This window comes from Brassica napus, chromosome A9 (genome assembly GCF_020379485.1).
Source record: "Brassica napus cultivar Da-Ae chromosome A9, Da-Ae, whole genome shotgun sequence".
NCBI classification, from domain to species: domain Eukaryota; kingdom Viridiplantae; phylum Streptophyta; class Magnoliopsida; order Brassicales; family Brassicaceae; genus Brassica; species Brassica napus.
In genome coordinates this window covers 14571678-14590153 of record NC_063442.1, presented here as the reverse complement: position 1 = coordinate 14590153, position 18476 = coordinate 14571678, and the positions used below count along the sequence as shown (strand labels likewise).

General features: G+C 33.8%; 2 protein-coding genes across 2 annotated transcripts; both read right to left on the bottom strand.

The window, feature by feature from the left end:
* Positions 1-131: 131 nt before the first annotated feature.
* LOC106366824 (protein TORNADO 2) lies at positions 132-1777 on the bottom strand. The gene is made up of 2 exons (XM_013806486.3): positions 1123-1777; positions 132-652 (listed from the first exon to the last, which is right to left on the bottom strand). Exons 1-2 carry the CDS (start codon positions 1621-1623, stop codon positions 341-343), a joined length of 813 nt encoding a protein of 270 aa, XP_013661940.1. The 5' UTR covers positions 1624-1777; the 3' UTR covers positions 132-340.
* A 5351-nt stretch (positions 1778-7128) lies between these two features.
* On the bottom strand, positions 7129-8589 carry LOC125578284 (classical arabinogalactan protein 9-like). Its single transcript, XM_048740668.1, has 2 exons — positions 8040-8589; positions 7129-7862 (listed from the first exon to the last, which is right to left on the bottom strand). The coding sequence occupies exon 2, from the start codon at positions 7860-7862 to the stop codon at positions 7479-7481; it is 384 nt and encodes a 127-aa protein (XP_048596625.1). The 5' UTR covers positions 8040-8589; the 3' UTR covers positions 7129-7478.
* Between the last annotated feature and the right edge of the window lie 9887 nt (positions 8590-18476).

The following is an 18476-nucleotide window of genomic DNA, read 5'->3' as shown; positions in this document are numbered from 1 at the left end:
AATGTTATGCAATGTAGTTAGACAACGAAGTGTGAACAAGATAAAAATATTGAGGGTTTTAAGTATCAGTGGTCGTTGGCAATGTCTCATGGATGTGAATTCGGTTTTGCAGATTATATAGATAATCACAATATATAAAATAAAATTAATTAACAAATGCAAGTTTTGCAAACTCAAACCAAAGAGATACACCAAACATTCTTCCAGTTACACCAAACGTTCTGGTCATGCGTACACATAAAAGAGAAAACTACAAAGGCCGAAACATAAAGAAACTAAAAACATAGGAACACAAGAAGAAACATTCTTCTCAGTTTTGCCACCAAACTTCTCAACCCGATCATGTATAACCCTGCCTATATTTCCTGAAAATATCTTCAGTTTTCGCATTTCGAAACGCGCAGCAGCCGATTATATAAACGATTATCAACCCGATGAGCGCCAAAAGGAGAAAGAGATCGGCTTTTAGCCAATCTACCTTAAGATTTGCGAGCAAACCGGCTTTGCAAGAATCACAAGCGTAGCACAAAGCGTTTTGGTCATTGCTCCACTGTAGACAATCCATATCTGCAGACATATCTATGGGACTTATCCAGTACGTAGGGTTCACGAATGTGAATCCACATTTTGTTGGGGGCTTGCAGCAACCAGACTGAAAAATAAGCAAACAGGGTTAGATTTAAAAATTATTTTAAATATGGGGAAAAAAGTTATTCCGCGTGACTGATTAAAGTTCACCTAATGGGAAAGATCTAGAAAAGTGGTGGATTTCATTTTATTTTAATCGAAAGTTTAAACTTTTCCAGTTCTCGTTCAGACAAAAGCCTATAAGCTAAGAATCAATGTCTGTTTTGGAAGACAAACCTAAGCAGCAACGCACCAATTCTATATACATTTTGCATTACCGCCCGTTTCTTTCATTTATTCGGTTTTCAACCCCAAACTTATTTTTTATCATATTTACACCATATTTTTCCTCGATTAACGAGTTACACTAATTAAACGACAAGGATGCGTAGATTGCGGCAAATAACTAAGAATCCTCCAAAACTTAAAGAACAAAAACTAACAAAAAAGTTAATAAAGAATAAAGAAAAAAGAAAGAAAGAAAGAGATACTTACTTGAATGGGAGTAAGATGAGCATTGAAGAAATCTAGAGCCGTAGAGAATGTCTGATTCAGTTCCGAACAAATAGTAGTAGTACTCAAACAAGTTCGGATCCTATCCCATTTGTAAGATCTCTGAACTCGTCGACGTAAGTAACCAGAGAAATCTTGAAGACTATACTCAAGATAAGCTCGGCTTGGTTCCGGATGACCAGAGCCTCCTTTAATGGTGACCATGTAAATAAATCCGACAAGAATACCTAAAAGTACGATGAGAGCAAGCATGGCGATTAAGTAGACAACGAGAAGCCAAGTGATTCTCCAGAACCCTCCTATGAAACCAGCAAGACCCACAAGGAGGATCAAGATTCCGAGGATTATTACTGGCCATTGAAGGAGCTTGACGCATGAGTTTACTGCTCCGGTGGTGAGCCAGATCCCGGCGCCGATGACTGGAATAGAGAGGAGGACGGAGATGAAGTTTATGCAACCGATTACATTGTTGCTTAAAGGCATTTTTCTGGGAGGAGAGGAATATTAACTCTTTCGTGTTCTTGAAAATTTACAATAATTGTAATAACTTAGGGAGAGAGAAAAAATGGAGAGAAGAAGGACAAGAGCGAGAGAGATAGAAGATTTCACATTCACATGTGAGAAAAAGTGTAAAATGTTTTTTTTTGGTTAGATATAAAGGATTTAGGGTAATAATAACATTTGAAAAAATTAATTGTATTGAACATAAAAGGGAAACTAGTTGAAAATAAAAACAATGTGGAAGGTACTTTGACTTTGGCTGAAGTGGATGGCTAAATTTTTTGAATAATTTTTTTTGAAAAGACTGGTTCTGTTGATTCCATAGTTTCTTACTTTCTTTACCATTTACAACCATTCCAAAAGATTTACAGAAAAAAAAAAACATTTTTAAAAATTCCTCTACAATTTTGATTTGGATTAAATGGAATGAATTTGTTCCATTTTAAAACTAGTTCCATTCATCTAATTTCCTCTAAATTGATTTCAATTCATTTCATTTCACGGTTACCATTTATAGTTTTTATCTCCTTTCTCAAAAGAGAGAAAAAAATCAAAACTTATTTATTACACATTTGAATGCATTTTCAGAATCAGTATATTCCTTTTCAAAAATTGAACATTATAATACTTGATTATTATGAAATCATAAAGAATTTTTGTAAGAGCATCTCCAATGTATGTTTCTATATTTTCCTCTAAAATAGAGATCTCTATTATAGAGGTGGATTTACTCTAATGTATGCCTCTATAGAGGTGGGTTGGAGATGGTCTAATAAGAAGATGCAAACAAAAATAAGATATGCAAAGTGTTCGCTTTTTAGTACTCTTAGCCTACTAATGTTTAAGGTGAATACATTGTAATTTTTATTTTAGTAAATTAATCAATTACGTAGGAAATTAGTGTAACTAATAGGAAATTACTCGAAAAATAAATAGAAAGTTTTATAAAAATTAAGAATATAGTCATATATTGATATATTGATATTTGTGACAATTTGGTATGAAAGTGGATGACTTTTTTTTCTCTGCATGTGACGGTTCGTCAATACAATGTTCGATTGGATACTATATTATAATTTTTTAAGTAAATAGTACATAACAATCAATTTACAGGAACAACACATATATAAAGAGATTCTAAAGGTTAATTTCTATTATATTGTTCTCAAATAGAATAGCACAAAACAAAATACTATATTTCAATTTTGAATTGTTATTTTCCAAAAGTGGAAGATAACAATCATAAAGAGTAGGAGAACATATGATTTGCGGAGATGCCAGCGTCCATCTTTTCCAATTTTGAAATTTAATACCATATATATCCTATACTACACTACATTCTTTATCCAAATGGCATACTCTTTGTTTTACTGGTTCACAATATTTAATACCTTCTTGGTCTTTGTCGATTTTCAAAAACTATAGTATTGGTATGTTGTTGCTTGTAATTGCTTAGTCTTGATAAATAAATATAAATCAATTGGTTCATAAAAATGATACACCAACAAAATATAACACATGTTCTTTACAATAAAGTCAAATTTATATTCTATGATCGCTAAATAGAATAGAACAAAACAAAGATTATATTGAAGAAAAATAATCACGAAGCGGAAGAAGAAGAAATATGATTAGCAAAGAAACTGTTCGAGTTTTCGTAGTTGATGAGAATTAAAAAACCACACATAAGATAGAAGCGAAGAAAAGACGATGTGAAGAAGTAAAGAGATCACGAATAGTGGCGGTGATAAAAGAAAAAACCAGTGAAGACTAAAATGATGGCGACAATAGTGGAAGAGAAAACAGTGGTGGAAAATAAAATGGTGGAGACATTGGTGGAAAGGAGACAGTAGCAACAATGGTGGAATCGATGATGGGTAGCGAAGAATGAAACAATATGCAATGTCGGAGGTGGTGATATTATAACTGGAAGTGATTGCCGCAGAATAAGAAGTGATGTAATCGAACATGGAGCAGATAAAATTGTAAGGAGAGAGAGCATACAAGAATTTGTGGTGCGTGTGATAGAAAAGAGCAAAAGGCAATCAATACTAATTACACATAATATCATATCCAATCAGTTGTACTGGTTATAAACTTAATTTCTTTGGTTGTTATGTATATGTAACCTAATTTTTCTATAACAAATAACAACTCCGGAAGTGAACGTTTTCGATCACTATTTCAAATAACTTTTTAACGCTAAAACCTAACAACGAAATAAAATCAAATAGACTTATAGTCATATTTGATGTGTATGCTTCCCTTGAAGAAAACTCCAAATAAAACTATATAATTATATTAGAAACACCATTGTTTATTTGAAATTCTAAGAATTAGTGATTTTTAATAGATTTTTTTTCTAGAATAACATTACAAAGTTTTATCATAAATATAGCACACAAATGTTAAATAACCAAAATAAATTTCATTAAAGAGGTAAAGAAAATATATGTACAGTAGATTTGACTAATTTATACTTAGAATTTAGATTTTGGAAGTGGAGTCTGGGAAAATGTGAGGTTTAGGATTTTTTTAGAAAAAAATTAATCTTTTAAATAATATATTTTAAAATAGTTTCAAAAGAATTTTTGGATTTCCACAATAAAATTTTGAAAACAAGTTTTTTGACAAAATATTTTTTGAAAAATATAAAAATCAAATTAATTTTTTTTTTATTTTTATTTTACATTTATATATTTGTAAAACAATGATAGAAAGATTTTATTTTTAATAAAACCTCATTTATATATCAAATTGACTTTATCTCATTTCTTTCATTCTTTGTGTGGGAAATAGGCTGACTCTCCAGCTAAACATGTTTATCCTTGCTTACTTCTAGTCATTCAGCCGGAGTAAGCTTATTTAAGGTATTCATGAATGGTTGCACACAAAAAAATTAAAACAAATATATGTATTTCTAATAAAATAGTAAATTTTCTTATAAATTAATAATATTAAGAGTATGATAATTTCTTAATTTATAGAATTATTATTACCAAAATAATTATTATTATATTTTTATTTATAAAATATTTCAATTTTTAAAAGAAGAATATTTCATTTTTAGATATTATATACTCTATCTGTTTCTTGTTACCTATCGAATGTCACTTAAGATTTTCTAAGTAATTTATACTTATTTTAAGATATTGATAAATTATAAAATATATTTATTTTATAAATATTTTATTCATCTCAAATATTATTGGTTTAAAAGTTGTAATTATTAAAAATTTATATGAATTTCAATTATTTTTTATTTTGTGCAAAAAGTTATAAAGCGACACTCTTTAAAAAATAGAGGAGATACTAATTTTTTTTTTGTAGAATTGGATTTCCTTTTAACTTAATTATTTGATTAATTTTAAGTCAAAATTATATATCCTAGAACATAATTATGTTTTATATATAATTCAATAAAATAATAAAAAATGCTAAAATGAAAAGTATAAATTAATTTTATTTAAACAGAAAAACAAAAAATACAATATTTGTTTATGTTTATGTACCCTTATACAAGTTTATTATATTATTTTGTGATTTAAACAGAAAAACAAAAAATACAATATTTGTTTATGTTTATGTTTATGTACCCTTATACAAGTTTACTATATTATTTATTTTAGAATCTTTAAATTTTATTATTTTATTATGTCATATTCTACATTAACATAATTTGAAACCAAAGAAATGTATTAATTTATTGTGTATATTAATTTATCGATCATTGGAGGTGATTGGTTAGGCTTTATCTCCCTACTTTAGCTTTATTTATTTCATATAAAATAATAATTTTATATATATAACACATATTTCATATATTTTATTTTAAAATATCTACAGTCTATAACTTACAGATACAACTAATTTAACTACAGCAAAAGTCTCTGCAGAAAAAGTCTACACTAACAATTTTACAGATACAACCAATTTATTTACAACTAAACATCTACAGCTAACACTACAAGAAAACATATTTTTTACGAGGGCAATATACGTTGTAACTTCGTCGTAAACGGGGTGTTACGACGAATGAACCGCGAAACACGTTTCGTCGTAAAACGCCCGTCGTAACCGACGTTTCGTCGTAAATGACTTGTTAAGTTTACGACGAAATATATTCCTCGTAAAGCGCAGGGCAGAGATTCGTCGTAAACGACACGTAAAATTTCGTGGTAAACTCCACGTAATGGATTCGATGTAAAGCACACGTAAACATTTTCGTTGTAACACCCTCGTAAATATTTCGATGTAAACTCCACGTAACATTTCGATGTAAAGACCACGTAAAATCTTCGATGTAAAAGACTCGTAATTATTTTCGACGGTAATCAGTTGTAAATGTTTACGTCGAGCCTACATCGACGTTTCGTTTTATAATATATTTTGAATATTATTTTTAACCTCAAATATATATATATATATAAATTTGAATTTATTTAAAATTCTGAATTTTAAATAATTTTAATTTTAAAACGAAATATGAAAATAAAAAACATTTATAAAAAAGCATTTAAAAGTCATAATATTTAAATTCATAATACAAACCGAAAATATTAAAAAAACTACATATCATCGAAGTAGTCGGTGGGGTTGCTCGGCTGTTGACGGGTTGGATCGGACTCTTGGGGATCTCGTACTGGCAACCCAAGAGCGGCTCGTCTCTGACTCAACATTCTCTGCATAACCGGGTTTCCCACGGCCATCACGTCTAGCAAATCCTCAAGAGAGTCTAAACGAACCTGCTGGCTATCCATTCGAGCTTTCATCTGAGAAGTCTCTTCATCCCGTCTCGAAGTGTATGACGAAGTTGCCCTTGCAACTTGGTTAACGGAGCCTATACCGACTATTCGGCCCTTCTTTCTAGGAGCCAGCTATAAAATTAAAACATATATTAATATAGTTATTAAAAATAATGAAAAAAAAAATTTTAGTTGTACTACCTCTTCGAAGATTCGGTCGGCTTCTTCGGTGGACAATGTGACGGGTAATCCATCGGGAGACTCCTGAGTTAGTTGCGTCTCCCGTTCTTCAATCCGAGTAGCCACTGCTTGAGCGAGTTTCTCTGATGCAGGATCCACAAAAACTCCGTCGGATGTGGCGTGAGTCATCTTGAATAGGTCAGACAGAGATGGTAAGACTCCCGTCTTCTCCAACTACAAAAAAAAAATATTAAAAGTTATATTAATTGAATATTTTAAAATAAATATTTAAAAACAAAACTTACAACGTCTAGACGGATGCCTGCATGTGGTTTTTGGCCGGTTCTGTGAAGCATGGGCAAATTACCATCTTTATCCTTCGTTCTTCGAGAAGCCGAGCACGAATTGGCCTTTTTGATCGAAGACGGGTGCTTCCAATAGGCGATGAGGCCATCCCACACATCCGTCGTGAGCTCAGTGGGCTTTCCCTCATACCCGTCGAGCTCCCACTTGTCCTTCCAATCGGAGACTGTGTTGCAGAGGCGGATCTTTGCTTTTGCAACGAATTCCGCCTTCACCATCTCGGTGATTCCCAAAGACCAATGCCACTTTTGCTGAAACACAAAAAATTTGAAAAAATTACAATTAATAATAATATTTAAAAAATATATACATATTTAAAAGTTAAAATTTAATTAAATTTAAAAATCTTACCGCAAACATTTTAAACCACGTGATCTTAACGTGATTTGGAGTCTTGCTCCAGTTCGGATATGCCCCGTCGTAGTAACCCTTAATCGTTTTCGAAACGCTCCGGCCAACACGGTTATTAGCCCCAAACCTGAAAGGAAAACAATTTAACCGTTAGAAAATAAAAATATTTTAAATTTTTATGTAATAAAAATTAATAACTTACCAATAAGTTCCTCGGGGTCTATCGGGGTCTAGAACATCCAAACCCTCTCGTCCGGGCTGGGCAAGCAAATCCTCTACCGTATATCTCGCGAATGGGGCATATGAAGGCACACGCAAATCCGGATGAACTGCACCTTCTGGGACAGGCTCAGGTGCAGCCGCTGGAGGAGGAGGTGGAGGCATATGCGGTGGAGGCATTTGCGGTGGAGGCATCTGCGGTGGAGGAGGACTCCAAGCAACTCTCTGAGAAGGCTGAGAGTCTGGAACTGCGGTGGAGGATGATGGACCAGAAGACGATGGACCGGAAGAAGATGTACCGGAACCATCGTCGCCAAACAAATCTCTATAACTAGGTGCTCTGGATTTTCTTCTAGGAGCCATCTAAAAAAAATTAAAATAAATTTTATCAGTTACGACATAATAAAAATATTATTCCGTTACCTAACTAATCACCTAAACTAATTACCTAACTAATCACCTAAACTAATTCCGTTACCTAACTAATCACCTAAACTAATTTAAAAAAAAAAAAAAAGAGAGAGAGAAGAGAGAGTTTACCTTAGAGAGAGCAAAGGAATTTGGGAGGAATGAGCGAGGCAGCCTCGCTCTCGGCGTCCCCTTATATAGATTAGGATTCGTCGTAAAATCGACGTAAATTTACGACGAAATTACCAGGCCCGCGTTTTTCCATTTACGACGAATTTACCAGGCCCGTGTTTTTTAATTTACGACGAAATTACCAGGCCCGTGTTTTTCGAGTTACGACGAAATTACCAGGCCCGCGTTTTTCCATTTACGACGAAATTACGACGCTTAACCCTAAACACCGAGAATGAAATCCCTAAACCCCAAAGTGACATATCATCTAACATCATATCTTATATCATACTACTTCTTACTCTTTCTTTTAGAAAATGTTACAATAGAGAAATCCAACATTTGATACATATATTACATCACTCTAAATCGTTTTCGTTCTCATCACTATCATTACAATCATCATCGTCGCTTCTCTCGAACTCGTCTTCACGTGCTTCATCTGTCGCATCTTCGGGAATATCTTCATATTGAAAGTTTTGCGGGTCGATCAAAAGGATTTCATCAGTTGGTTGTTCTGGTACCTCAACTTCAGTGATAGCGTCTTCTTCTTGCAAGGGCGGTTCTTCTCCAACGACAATGCGTCCACGAGGTGTAACTTTGATAGCAGTTACCCAGTTTATCCCGGAAGTTCGAAGCCGAGGATAAGGAAGGAAGCTAACTTGCTCGGCTTGTGAAGCTAAAATGAAAGGCTCAAATTTGTTGTATCTTCTCCCAAAATTGACATCCACAACACCAAATTTGTTATACCGAATCCCTCGGTTCACAACAGGATCGAACCATTCACATTTGAAGAGGACGCATTTTAGCTTCAATAACCCCGGAAATTCCACTTCAATAATCTCCTGCAATATCCCGTAAAAGTCTGTTTCACCTTTCACACATATTCCGTAGTTACTCGTTGCCCGATGTCTCCCATACTCGTATGTGTGAAAGGTAAATCCTCGTGTGAAATACATAGGTGATGTGGTGACCTTTGCAACTGGACCTTGAACCAATTCATGAAACCATACGGGATAATAAGGATCGTCATAATCAACCTGCAAAAAACATATATATATTCTTAAACACTTACTTAATTAATATAATAGTATGAGATATATTACCTGTGATTTTAACCACTTGACAAAGTGCTTATCTTTACGTGTATCCACATCAGTTGCAGATATTCCTGGTATTGCTTCTTCAACTTGAGATACAAACATCCTGCAAATTGAACAAATAATCAAATCATACATAATTAACTTCAATTCATATAATTAACATTCACAAAAAAATTTACCTTTCAAAGTAACGGGTCATTGCATCCTCGCAGTTGAGCAGAATATAAGTGTGGGCACTATGTTTATCTTCTTCACATGACCACCATACTTCTTTCGTTTTACCACCAAACCGTCCAATTTCGCAGAAAATGTCAGGAACACCATCAATTGGATATGATGTCGGTACTCCACCATCATCATATCTTCTAGGAACTCTTTTTCTCGTACGAACAGTTGGAGCAAAGTAGTATGATGTGAAGTTAGATGTTTCGGCTGTCAAACTCCCTGCAACTATTGAACCTTCTACCTTTGCAAGATTTCTTGCTTTCCCCTTCAAATGTTTCATCTGTCGCTCATACGGATACATCCATCCGTTGTGAACAGGTCCACGAAGCAATGCTTCATACGGTAGGTGGACAACTAGATGCTCCATGACGTCAAAAAATGAAGGAGGAAATATCTTCTCCAGGTTGCACAATATGATCGGAATGTTCTGATGAAGTTGTTCGATGACTTCTTCTTTGAACGTACGTGTGCTAAGATCTCTGAAAAATGCTCCGATGGCTGTATATTTTAAAAGGAATCAAATTAATAACATTTCGTAACATAGGTATATATATAAATTTATAATTACCTGCAAGTGCTTCGTGGACATTTGCTGGAAGGAGCTCGGCAAAAGCAAATGGAAGCAGTCGTTGCATAAACACATGACAATCATGACTTTTCATTCCGGAGAACTTTTGACCTCGTTCAATACATCTTGACATATTTGAAACATAACCATCAGGAAACTTAACTTCCGATGCAACCCAGTCAAACAAGGTTGTTTTCGCTGCTGATGACAACCGGAAGATGGGAACAGGAACGTTTCCATTGCTCTTGATATGTAACTCACTTCTTGAGCAAATATCAGGTAAGTCCATCCTTGACTTTTTGTTATCTTTTGTCTTCCCAGGGACGTTAAGTAATGTATTCATGATGTTCTCAAAAAAGTTCTTCTCGATATGCATGACATCCAGATTGTGGCGTAAGAGAAGATCCTTCCAATACGGTAGCTCCCAAAATATACTCTTCTTATGCCAATTGTGAGATACACCATACCCATCAGGCATATTTCCAGGAACATGCCAATTTCCTCCAACCTTAACTGTTTCCTGAGCTCCGTAATAATCAATGTCCGCTTCGATCTGCTGGCCGGTGAGATATGGAGGAGGACTGTCTCTGACAATTTTTTTGTGTCGAAACAATGTCTTGTTTCTTCTGTACGGATGGGCAAGTGGAAGAAACCGACGATGACAATCAAACCAACAACTCTTCCTACCATTCTTCAGTTGAAAAGCATCCGTGGATCCAAGACAATACGGACAAGATAATCTTCCATGTGTTGTCCAGCCAGACAACATCCCATAAGCAGGGAAATCACTTATCGTCCACATCAGAACTGCTCGCATCGTAAAATTGGTTTTCAAGGAACAATCGTACGTCCTCACCCCTTCTGACCACAATTGCTTTAGCTCTTCTATCAACGGTTGAAGAAAAACATCAAGAGACCGTTTTGGATGCTTCGGCCCTGGGATTAATATGGTCAAAAATAGAAATTCTTGTTCCATGCACATATCCGGCGGTAAATTATACGGCGTAAGAATGACTGGCCACAAAGAATATTGTCTACCAGACATTCCAAATGGACTAAATCCATCGGTGCATAACCCAAGATAGACATTCCGAATATTTGTAGCAAAATCTCCGTGTACCTTGTTGAAATGTTTCCACGCTCTTGCGTCTGATGGATGTGCAACCTCACCATCTCTCTGGACATGTTCGGCATGCCACCTCATCGACGCAGCAGTCCTCTCAGATTGATATAATCTTTTCAATCTGTCTGTAATTGGTAGGTACCACATCCTTTGGTACGGTACCCTATTCCTCCCACGGCCTTGCGGTTTGAATCGTGGTTTTTTGCAGAATCGACACTCTTCTAACTTGTCATCTTCCTTCCAGTAGATCATGCAGTTGTCGATGCAAACATCAATCATCTCCGAGGGTAACCCAAGACTATAAACCAATTTCTGAATCTCATAATAAGATTCAGCAGACACGTTGTCTTCTGGCAAATACTCTTTAAACAACTCCGCCCATGCATCCATGCAATTCTCAGGTAAATTATGATCCGTTTTAATATTCATCATCCTAGCTGCTAGAGACAATTTAGAGAGACCTTCTCTACAACCAGTGTAGATTGGTTGATTTGCAGCATCTAGCATTTCATAAAATCTTTTTGCATCCAAATTAGGTTCTTCTACATTTCCAGTTCCATCTGCTATTGTTGTAGTTGTTTCTAAAAATGCATCACTAATCATATCTTGAACCCTATCATGATCTACCATCTGCTCCTCTTGATGATAATTATATTCATTATGCACATGATTCGGTTCTTCATTATGATGAGCATCCTCAAAATTAGCATTACTACTACTAGCTTCATTTCCCCCATAACCCTCTCCATGTTGATACCAAATGTAATACTGTGGTGTAAATCCTCTGTTTACTAAATGATTCCATACAGTTTCACTACGTGCAAATTTCGAATTTTTGCATTTTGAACAGGGGCAGAACATCTTACCGCTTTCCTGCGTGATCGGTGTACAGCCCGCCTGGTGCATGAATGTCTCTAGCCCGTTCAGAAATGCATTCGTCACTCTCCCGTCGGAATCTTTGTGCAAATACATCCAACTTCGTAACTCGTAAATACTACCGCCACCGACCATTTTTTCTACTATTTTTTTTTAAATTTTTTTTTTTCCGTTTGTGTCTTGTGAGGAAGAGAGTTGTGTGTTGTGAGGAAGAGAGTTGTGGGAAATGACATATATATAGAGAAATTTTCGAGTTGGGTAGTTGAAATATAACAACGATTTTACAAGGGAAAGTTTACATGGATTTTACATAGTTTTTTTACAACGACTTTACAACGAAACTCGATAAGTTTTTCACCTAAATATAACGGTAACATGATTCGTTGTAATATCGATGTAAAATTTCATTTTCGACGTACTTACGTCGTAATATTACATGGCGTTTACGACGAAATTTGGTTTCGTCGTAATTGCGTTGTTACCCCACCAATTACTATTTCTAAAACAACGATAAGGAACCTGTGTCGTTCGTCTGTCTGCCAATTCAGTGGAACGACAAGGAGAAAGTGGACGGAAGTGCAGCTGGTTTGTACTTGAGAGGAACCTTTGACGATGGTCGGAGGTTTCACTCAAGTATAAACCAACTTCACTTCCCTCCATTTTCTCCTTATCGCTCTACTGAATTGGCAGACAGACGAATGACTCATGTTCGTTATCGTTATCTTCGAAATAGTAATTGGTGGTTCGAGAAGAAGAGAGTTGTGTGTTGTGAGGAAGAGAGTTGTGTGTTGTGAGGAAGAGAGTTGTGGGAAATGACATATATATAGAGAAATATGGTAAGTTTTACATGGATTTTACATGGAAAATTTACAACGCGTTTACAACGAACTTAGGTAAGTTAAAGCACTTTCAATACACGTTTTCACCTTTATGTAACGGTAACATGATTCGTTGTAATGTCGATGTAACGTTTACAACTATTTTGCATTCCACGTACTTTCGTCGTAAACTTACATTAACTTTACGACGAATACATTTCGTCGTAAATTACCATCGAGTTTACGACGAAGTCATGTCGCGTCGTAATTGCGTTGTAAAGCTTATGTAAATTTACGAGGAAATAATTTCCTCGTAAAATGCCGTTGTTACTGCTACGTTTTCTTGTAGTGTAAATTTTTTAAGCCACAGTCGAACCAATCATCACCATTAAATTATAGAGTTTCTACTTCAGCATGTAGCAACAATATTATTACAACAAAGTTATATAATTTCAAAATATCGTAAAATAATAACTTTTGAACATTATCACCATCATTAATTTGCATCGCTTCAAGTTTTACAAAACTGTAAAGTAGTACAAATAAATATAGTTTCTAATGATATATTTTTTTAGATTTGGTATTTTGCCTCCAAATTTGACAACTATCTCCATAAGGTATCGTTTAAGTCCTTATAATTTTATACTACTACAAAATTCAAGATCGTGAGTCTACCTGAAAATTATAATGAGTGATAAATAAGAATATAATTATATAGCAATACAAAGCTGTTTCCAAAAGGTCAAATTATATAAAAAGGATTTAAATCCCCATAAATATAATATTTAAAATTTATTAGAAAATGAAAAAAGTGAAACAACTAATATATTCTGTGAAATTATACTCCATATGGATTCATATTTAGCCTTTACAGAGAGACAGAAAAGAACCTAGGAAACTAAAAAATAAAAGAAATAAATCTAAACTATTAAAACAGGAGTACAAAACTGAATTGACCCTGACTTTTCCACAATAATTACAATCCTATACCACTAATCAAAACACAGTAATTTTATATACTAGGGCGAGCCCGCGCTTCGCGCGGGATTTTGACGTAGTTTAAGTGTTCAGATCATTGTGTTTTATGTTTTAAAAAATTAGTTATCTATTTTTATAAAGCATTATTGACATGTGATCTTTTTTATAAAACATGTTAACAATATTGATAACTGAAGTAAGTGTGGACGCTTAAATTACATAATTACATAGTTCTGATTCTTTGAATAAAATAATAATTATTTTTTATTTAGATGATGCATTTCTTTTGTTTTCTTTGATTTATTTGAGATTATCCATCGTCATATGTTTTCTTTGTAAACTTTTGAGTATTGCGGTTAATCATAACCTTGTAGTTATTTACTTAGTTATAAAAGTTCAAGAAACAATGTTATGATGTCATTTCGCTACTTCAAAAGTGTGTGAATACTTGGTGATAGTCATATGGATATTTTTATTATTATTTGTTAGATAATTTTACTTTTTAAAAATAAAATATTTTGAGTATGTATATTCACTGCTTGTGCTTTTCCATCAATCGCATATCAATTTATATAGTATGAAATATTTGTGAGAATACATTTTTTTTTCGTTTGTCTGAGTTTAAACATAGTAATGTACTTCCTTTCTTTTTATTATTATGATTTTCAGATATTTTGGTAGTTTATATATTAAATTAGATCATATATTAGATTAGATCATGCATTTCACTAAATTATTGTTTGTTGATTTATTTTTGCAATTTTATTATGTATTTTCAATAATTTTTTAATTTTTATTTGTTATATCTTCTAAAAATTAATTTTAAACTAAGTTTTATAAAAATATTTGTTCTGATTGTTTATTGATCATTCGTTATGGTTTCCATTTTTATTTTTTGTTAATTTATTTAACTTGAGCTTAGTGACAAAAAAATAGCAAATTTCATGAGAATCACTTCAAAAACAATGTTGTAATTAGATTGTTCTCTTTCGTTTTAAAAGATTTTCTATTTATCTCGGAAATTTTTGTATTCAAGTATGAAAACTTGAATAATACGTAACTTGGCAACATTTCATAACTTGGTGTAGTAAGGCTCCTTAACAAAACCTATGTCTTCTCCATTACTTTTGATGATATCTGACAATCTAGGGCTCATAAAAGCTCAAGAGAATCCAAGAAAAGAAAAAGGCCCAATCTGTATTTTTTAAAAGTTACTGCAGAAAAGAAAGGGATTGATATATATTTTGTGTCATCATGTCGGAAACACATGTGCAGATGAGATGAGACTTGTATAATATCCGTATATAACATGTGGCCCATCATGAGCTGTGGTGTTTCTAGAAGAAAAAGTATTGCGAGTTAATGGCGTGTCGTAGTCCCATTTTGAGCAGTTACATTTTCATCACGAAATCGATAATGTGCGGAGAGCTTACGGGATGTTGTAAAGTTTACTACGTGCAGAGAGTCAACAGAGTTACTAATAAAGTTCCTAATGGTATTTTAAGAAACAAATTGAGAATAAGGACTTGGTGATGTCATCATCAGGTACATACACATAAACTTCCTTACACTGTAGAAAAATATTTAAGTTATTCTAAACTGAAAGTAAGCTTGTTTTGTTCTATAATAATAATGAGCTTGTCTAGTAGAAATAAAGTCTTATGCAAATATCATTATTTAACATTTTTCTCAATGTTTATTTTACTTTACTATATTCAGTAAGTAAAATACATTAATTGTTTCAAAATCGTTGCTGAAATTCAACTTATAAGTTATGAATTATTTCTACCTTTTATACTTTTTTTTTGAATATACATTAGTTACTCTTATACATTTTCTTTAAACATATTGATTTAGTTAATACCGAAAATAAAATAATTGTTTCACTATTATTATTATTATTATTATTTTTAATTAGGTAGATAGTATAAAATATTATACTACTCGAAACTGATTAGATTTTCCAGAAAATACTATTATTGTTTGGTTTTCAGAGTAGTGATTGTTTTATTTTTATTCTATTATTTGTTTTATTTGTTTTTATAATGGTTGTATTATGTATATAACTGATCTTTTTATTTAAACAACTTATTTTCAAAGTGAATACTTTACCTTTTATTAAGTATTTTATAAATAATATATATCATGTTTAAAAATATATCATATGCCAAGTCACATTTGTTCACCGTATCATTTCTTAAAATATAATAACATCATCAAAAATTCTATGTTAAAAAAAACATACAAAAGAGTGCTCCGAAAAAAGATTTTCACTATTGTTCTCACCAAAAGCAAGATAGGAAAAAAGAGTGCTCCGAGAAAGATGATACCTTTCGACCTTTTCTTTTTGCATATCCGTAAAAAAGTCAATACTGGAAAAAAATTCTAAATCATATGTAAAAGAGCAACCGGTGAGAAAAGACCAACTAATATAAAAAAAAAACTATTTTAAGAAGCAGAATATACAACTTTGAAGACTTTAAAAAGATCGATATCATCAGAAGCAGAACGACCCAGGAAAAACTGCATCACTTTGTTTGCATAGGAAGAAGCTGAACCAATAAGAAGTACCAAACTACAAATCAAAGAATAAATGAAATATATATTAATCTCAGTTACTTTCAATCAGCACCCATATCTCGGCAGACTCTCTGATTCCATCAACGAAACTATCCATGAGCTCCCTCCGTTCCTTTCTTTTTTGTCTTAGACAAAGTGATTGCAATAACTACAACAAAACAATACCTTTAGGAACCATTCACCAATCGATTTGAAATATAAGCAAAGCTTTAGGCTTTATTCATAAAAAGTTCCTTTAAAATATTTTAGAAACCGTAAACCAATTGACGGCGTGTACAGAAGAACACACATCTTCCCAGCGCAGTAACAAAGTTGTTATAGTTTCAAGAAACAGAACCATGAAAGCGAGAAGGAAGAAAGTGATCAGACCTTTGTATTGCTTTGACTTACGCATGTCTTCTCTCTTTGAAGCTGCACAACACCAGCATTCCTCACGATCTGAAGCTCATCATCGATCATCTTCTCAGACCACCCTCTCATATTAGCACCACCTACGATGATAATGATCGACTTATGCGCGTTCAATTGCAGCATCTCCTCCATCACCAAATTCACATACCCTTCAAATCCATCCCCCAACACACCTTTATCAGCTTCCTGTGTGTGCTTACGAACCCGCCTTGAGATGACGCCATTCTACTGAGAAAAAAAATTCCAAGTGTTATTTGGATCTTTGAAGATGATATTTGAGGTTTGTAGACTAACCTTTTATAGCAAAGATGCACCGCCTTGATATTTGAGGTATGTGAAATCATGGTCGTAGTAGGGCGAAGGAGTTAATAAGGTAGTTAATGAGAGAATCAATTCTTTGCGTAACGGTCCCTAGGAGAATAACCGGAGATGAAACGACACTAAAACTTCTCGATCTGGGAAATTATCATCACGATTCATATAGAATAGCTCTCCACAAACTCCATCGTTGGAGATGAATGAGAAAGTCGATGAGCATGAGGAACAGATGTCGACAGCCCCATTGTTGAAGAAGTAGCAGAATTAGGTTTTTTTTTTCTGTAACAAGCCCAAATAAAGATTATTGTAGCCCAATAATGTAAAGCCTAAATGTGCCTGAAACAAAAACCATAGAAACATGCCCCATACGTATTGAAACCAAACGCACAATATAACTAAACTAAATGAAGTGATGCGTTTTGTGCAAGCGGGACACGTGTCGAGCCCACAGAAGCCGACTTTCCACGTGGACACTGCAGGAGGGAGGCAAACAATACTTTATATAATTAGATTTCCTAAACTGTGCCTTCGCTACACCAGCCAATTAATTAAATTGGGACATTGTAAACCTTACATTTTTTGAACCCAAACCAAGGAAACCAATGATCTGTTGTTTCATACATTCAATAACCCATTACAAACCAAACCATCGATCATAACTTTAAAATAACATGAAATTTATATATGTCTCCCTCTTCTAAACCTGATCGTTTTAAGTCTCAGCATTCCAGTATTATTGATCTTCCATCTTATCCTTCTTCTTTATTATCTGCCTCTCTTTCTAGGATTTCTTCCAGTTTGCCTTAAAGCAAGATACGTCTTCTTCTTCTCCTTTTGCTATAGATAGAACCTTCCAACAATTCTGAAAATATTCTCTCTGTTTTCCTTCGGTCGTGCCCAGATTCTTTGTGAAGAAAAAGAACTGTGATCTTTATGAAACTCCGATTATAAAAGGAAGCAAGAAGAGAAAGATCGAGAGGGATGTTCCTCCATGGCCTCCAGTCTCCATCTCTGCTGCCTGCTGCATAACGAAACTCCACAACTTCTCCATTCCGTGTCTCTGCTCTGTCGTGGGCTTCATCGTCATGGCCGCCGGCGTCGTCAAACTCCAGATCCGGCGAAGATAAAGCTCAATCCATTCCAATGGCTGGCTTCTAAGTATTTGCACTTTAGATCCCTCACATTTCTGATTATTTTCAGATCGACCAAAAGCTTTGTAAATTACAGACACATCCTTTCAAATCAACCCCGACTCTTTCAATTGTGTCATCTAAACCCAGCGAATATTCCAATTTTGTAACCTTGGTATCTGAATTTTCTTTTGTTTTCACATTTGCCCCAATAATTCTAAATTCATAGGAATAACCTCAGAATTTTGCCTCAAACTTTTCAAGTGTG

Bases quoted from the DNA above. Each gene is read 5' to 3' on its own strand.
- LOC106366824 (XM_013806486.3), bottom strand. From the start codon at position 1,623: ATGCCTTTAAGCAACAATGTAATCGGTTGCATAAACTTCATCTCCGTC. The intron at 653-1,122 runs GTAAGTATCTCT...CTTATTTTTCAG, and splicing joins CTCATCTTACTCCCATTCAA to TCTGGTTGCTGCAAGCCCCC.
- LOC125578284 (XM_048740668.1), bottom strand. From the start codon at position 7,862: ATGGCTCCTAGAAGAAAATCCAGAGCACCTAGTTATAGAGATTTGTTT.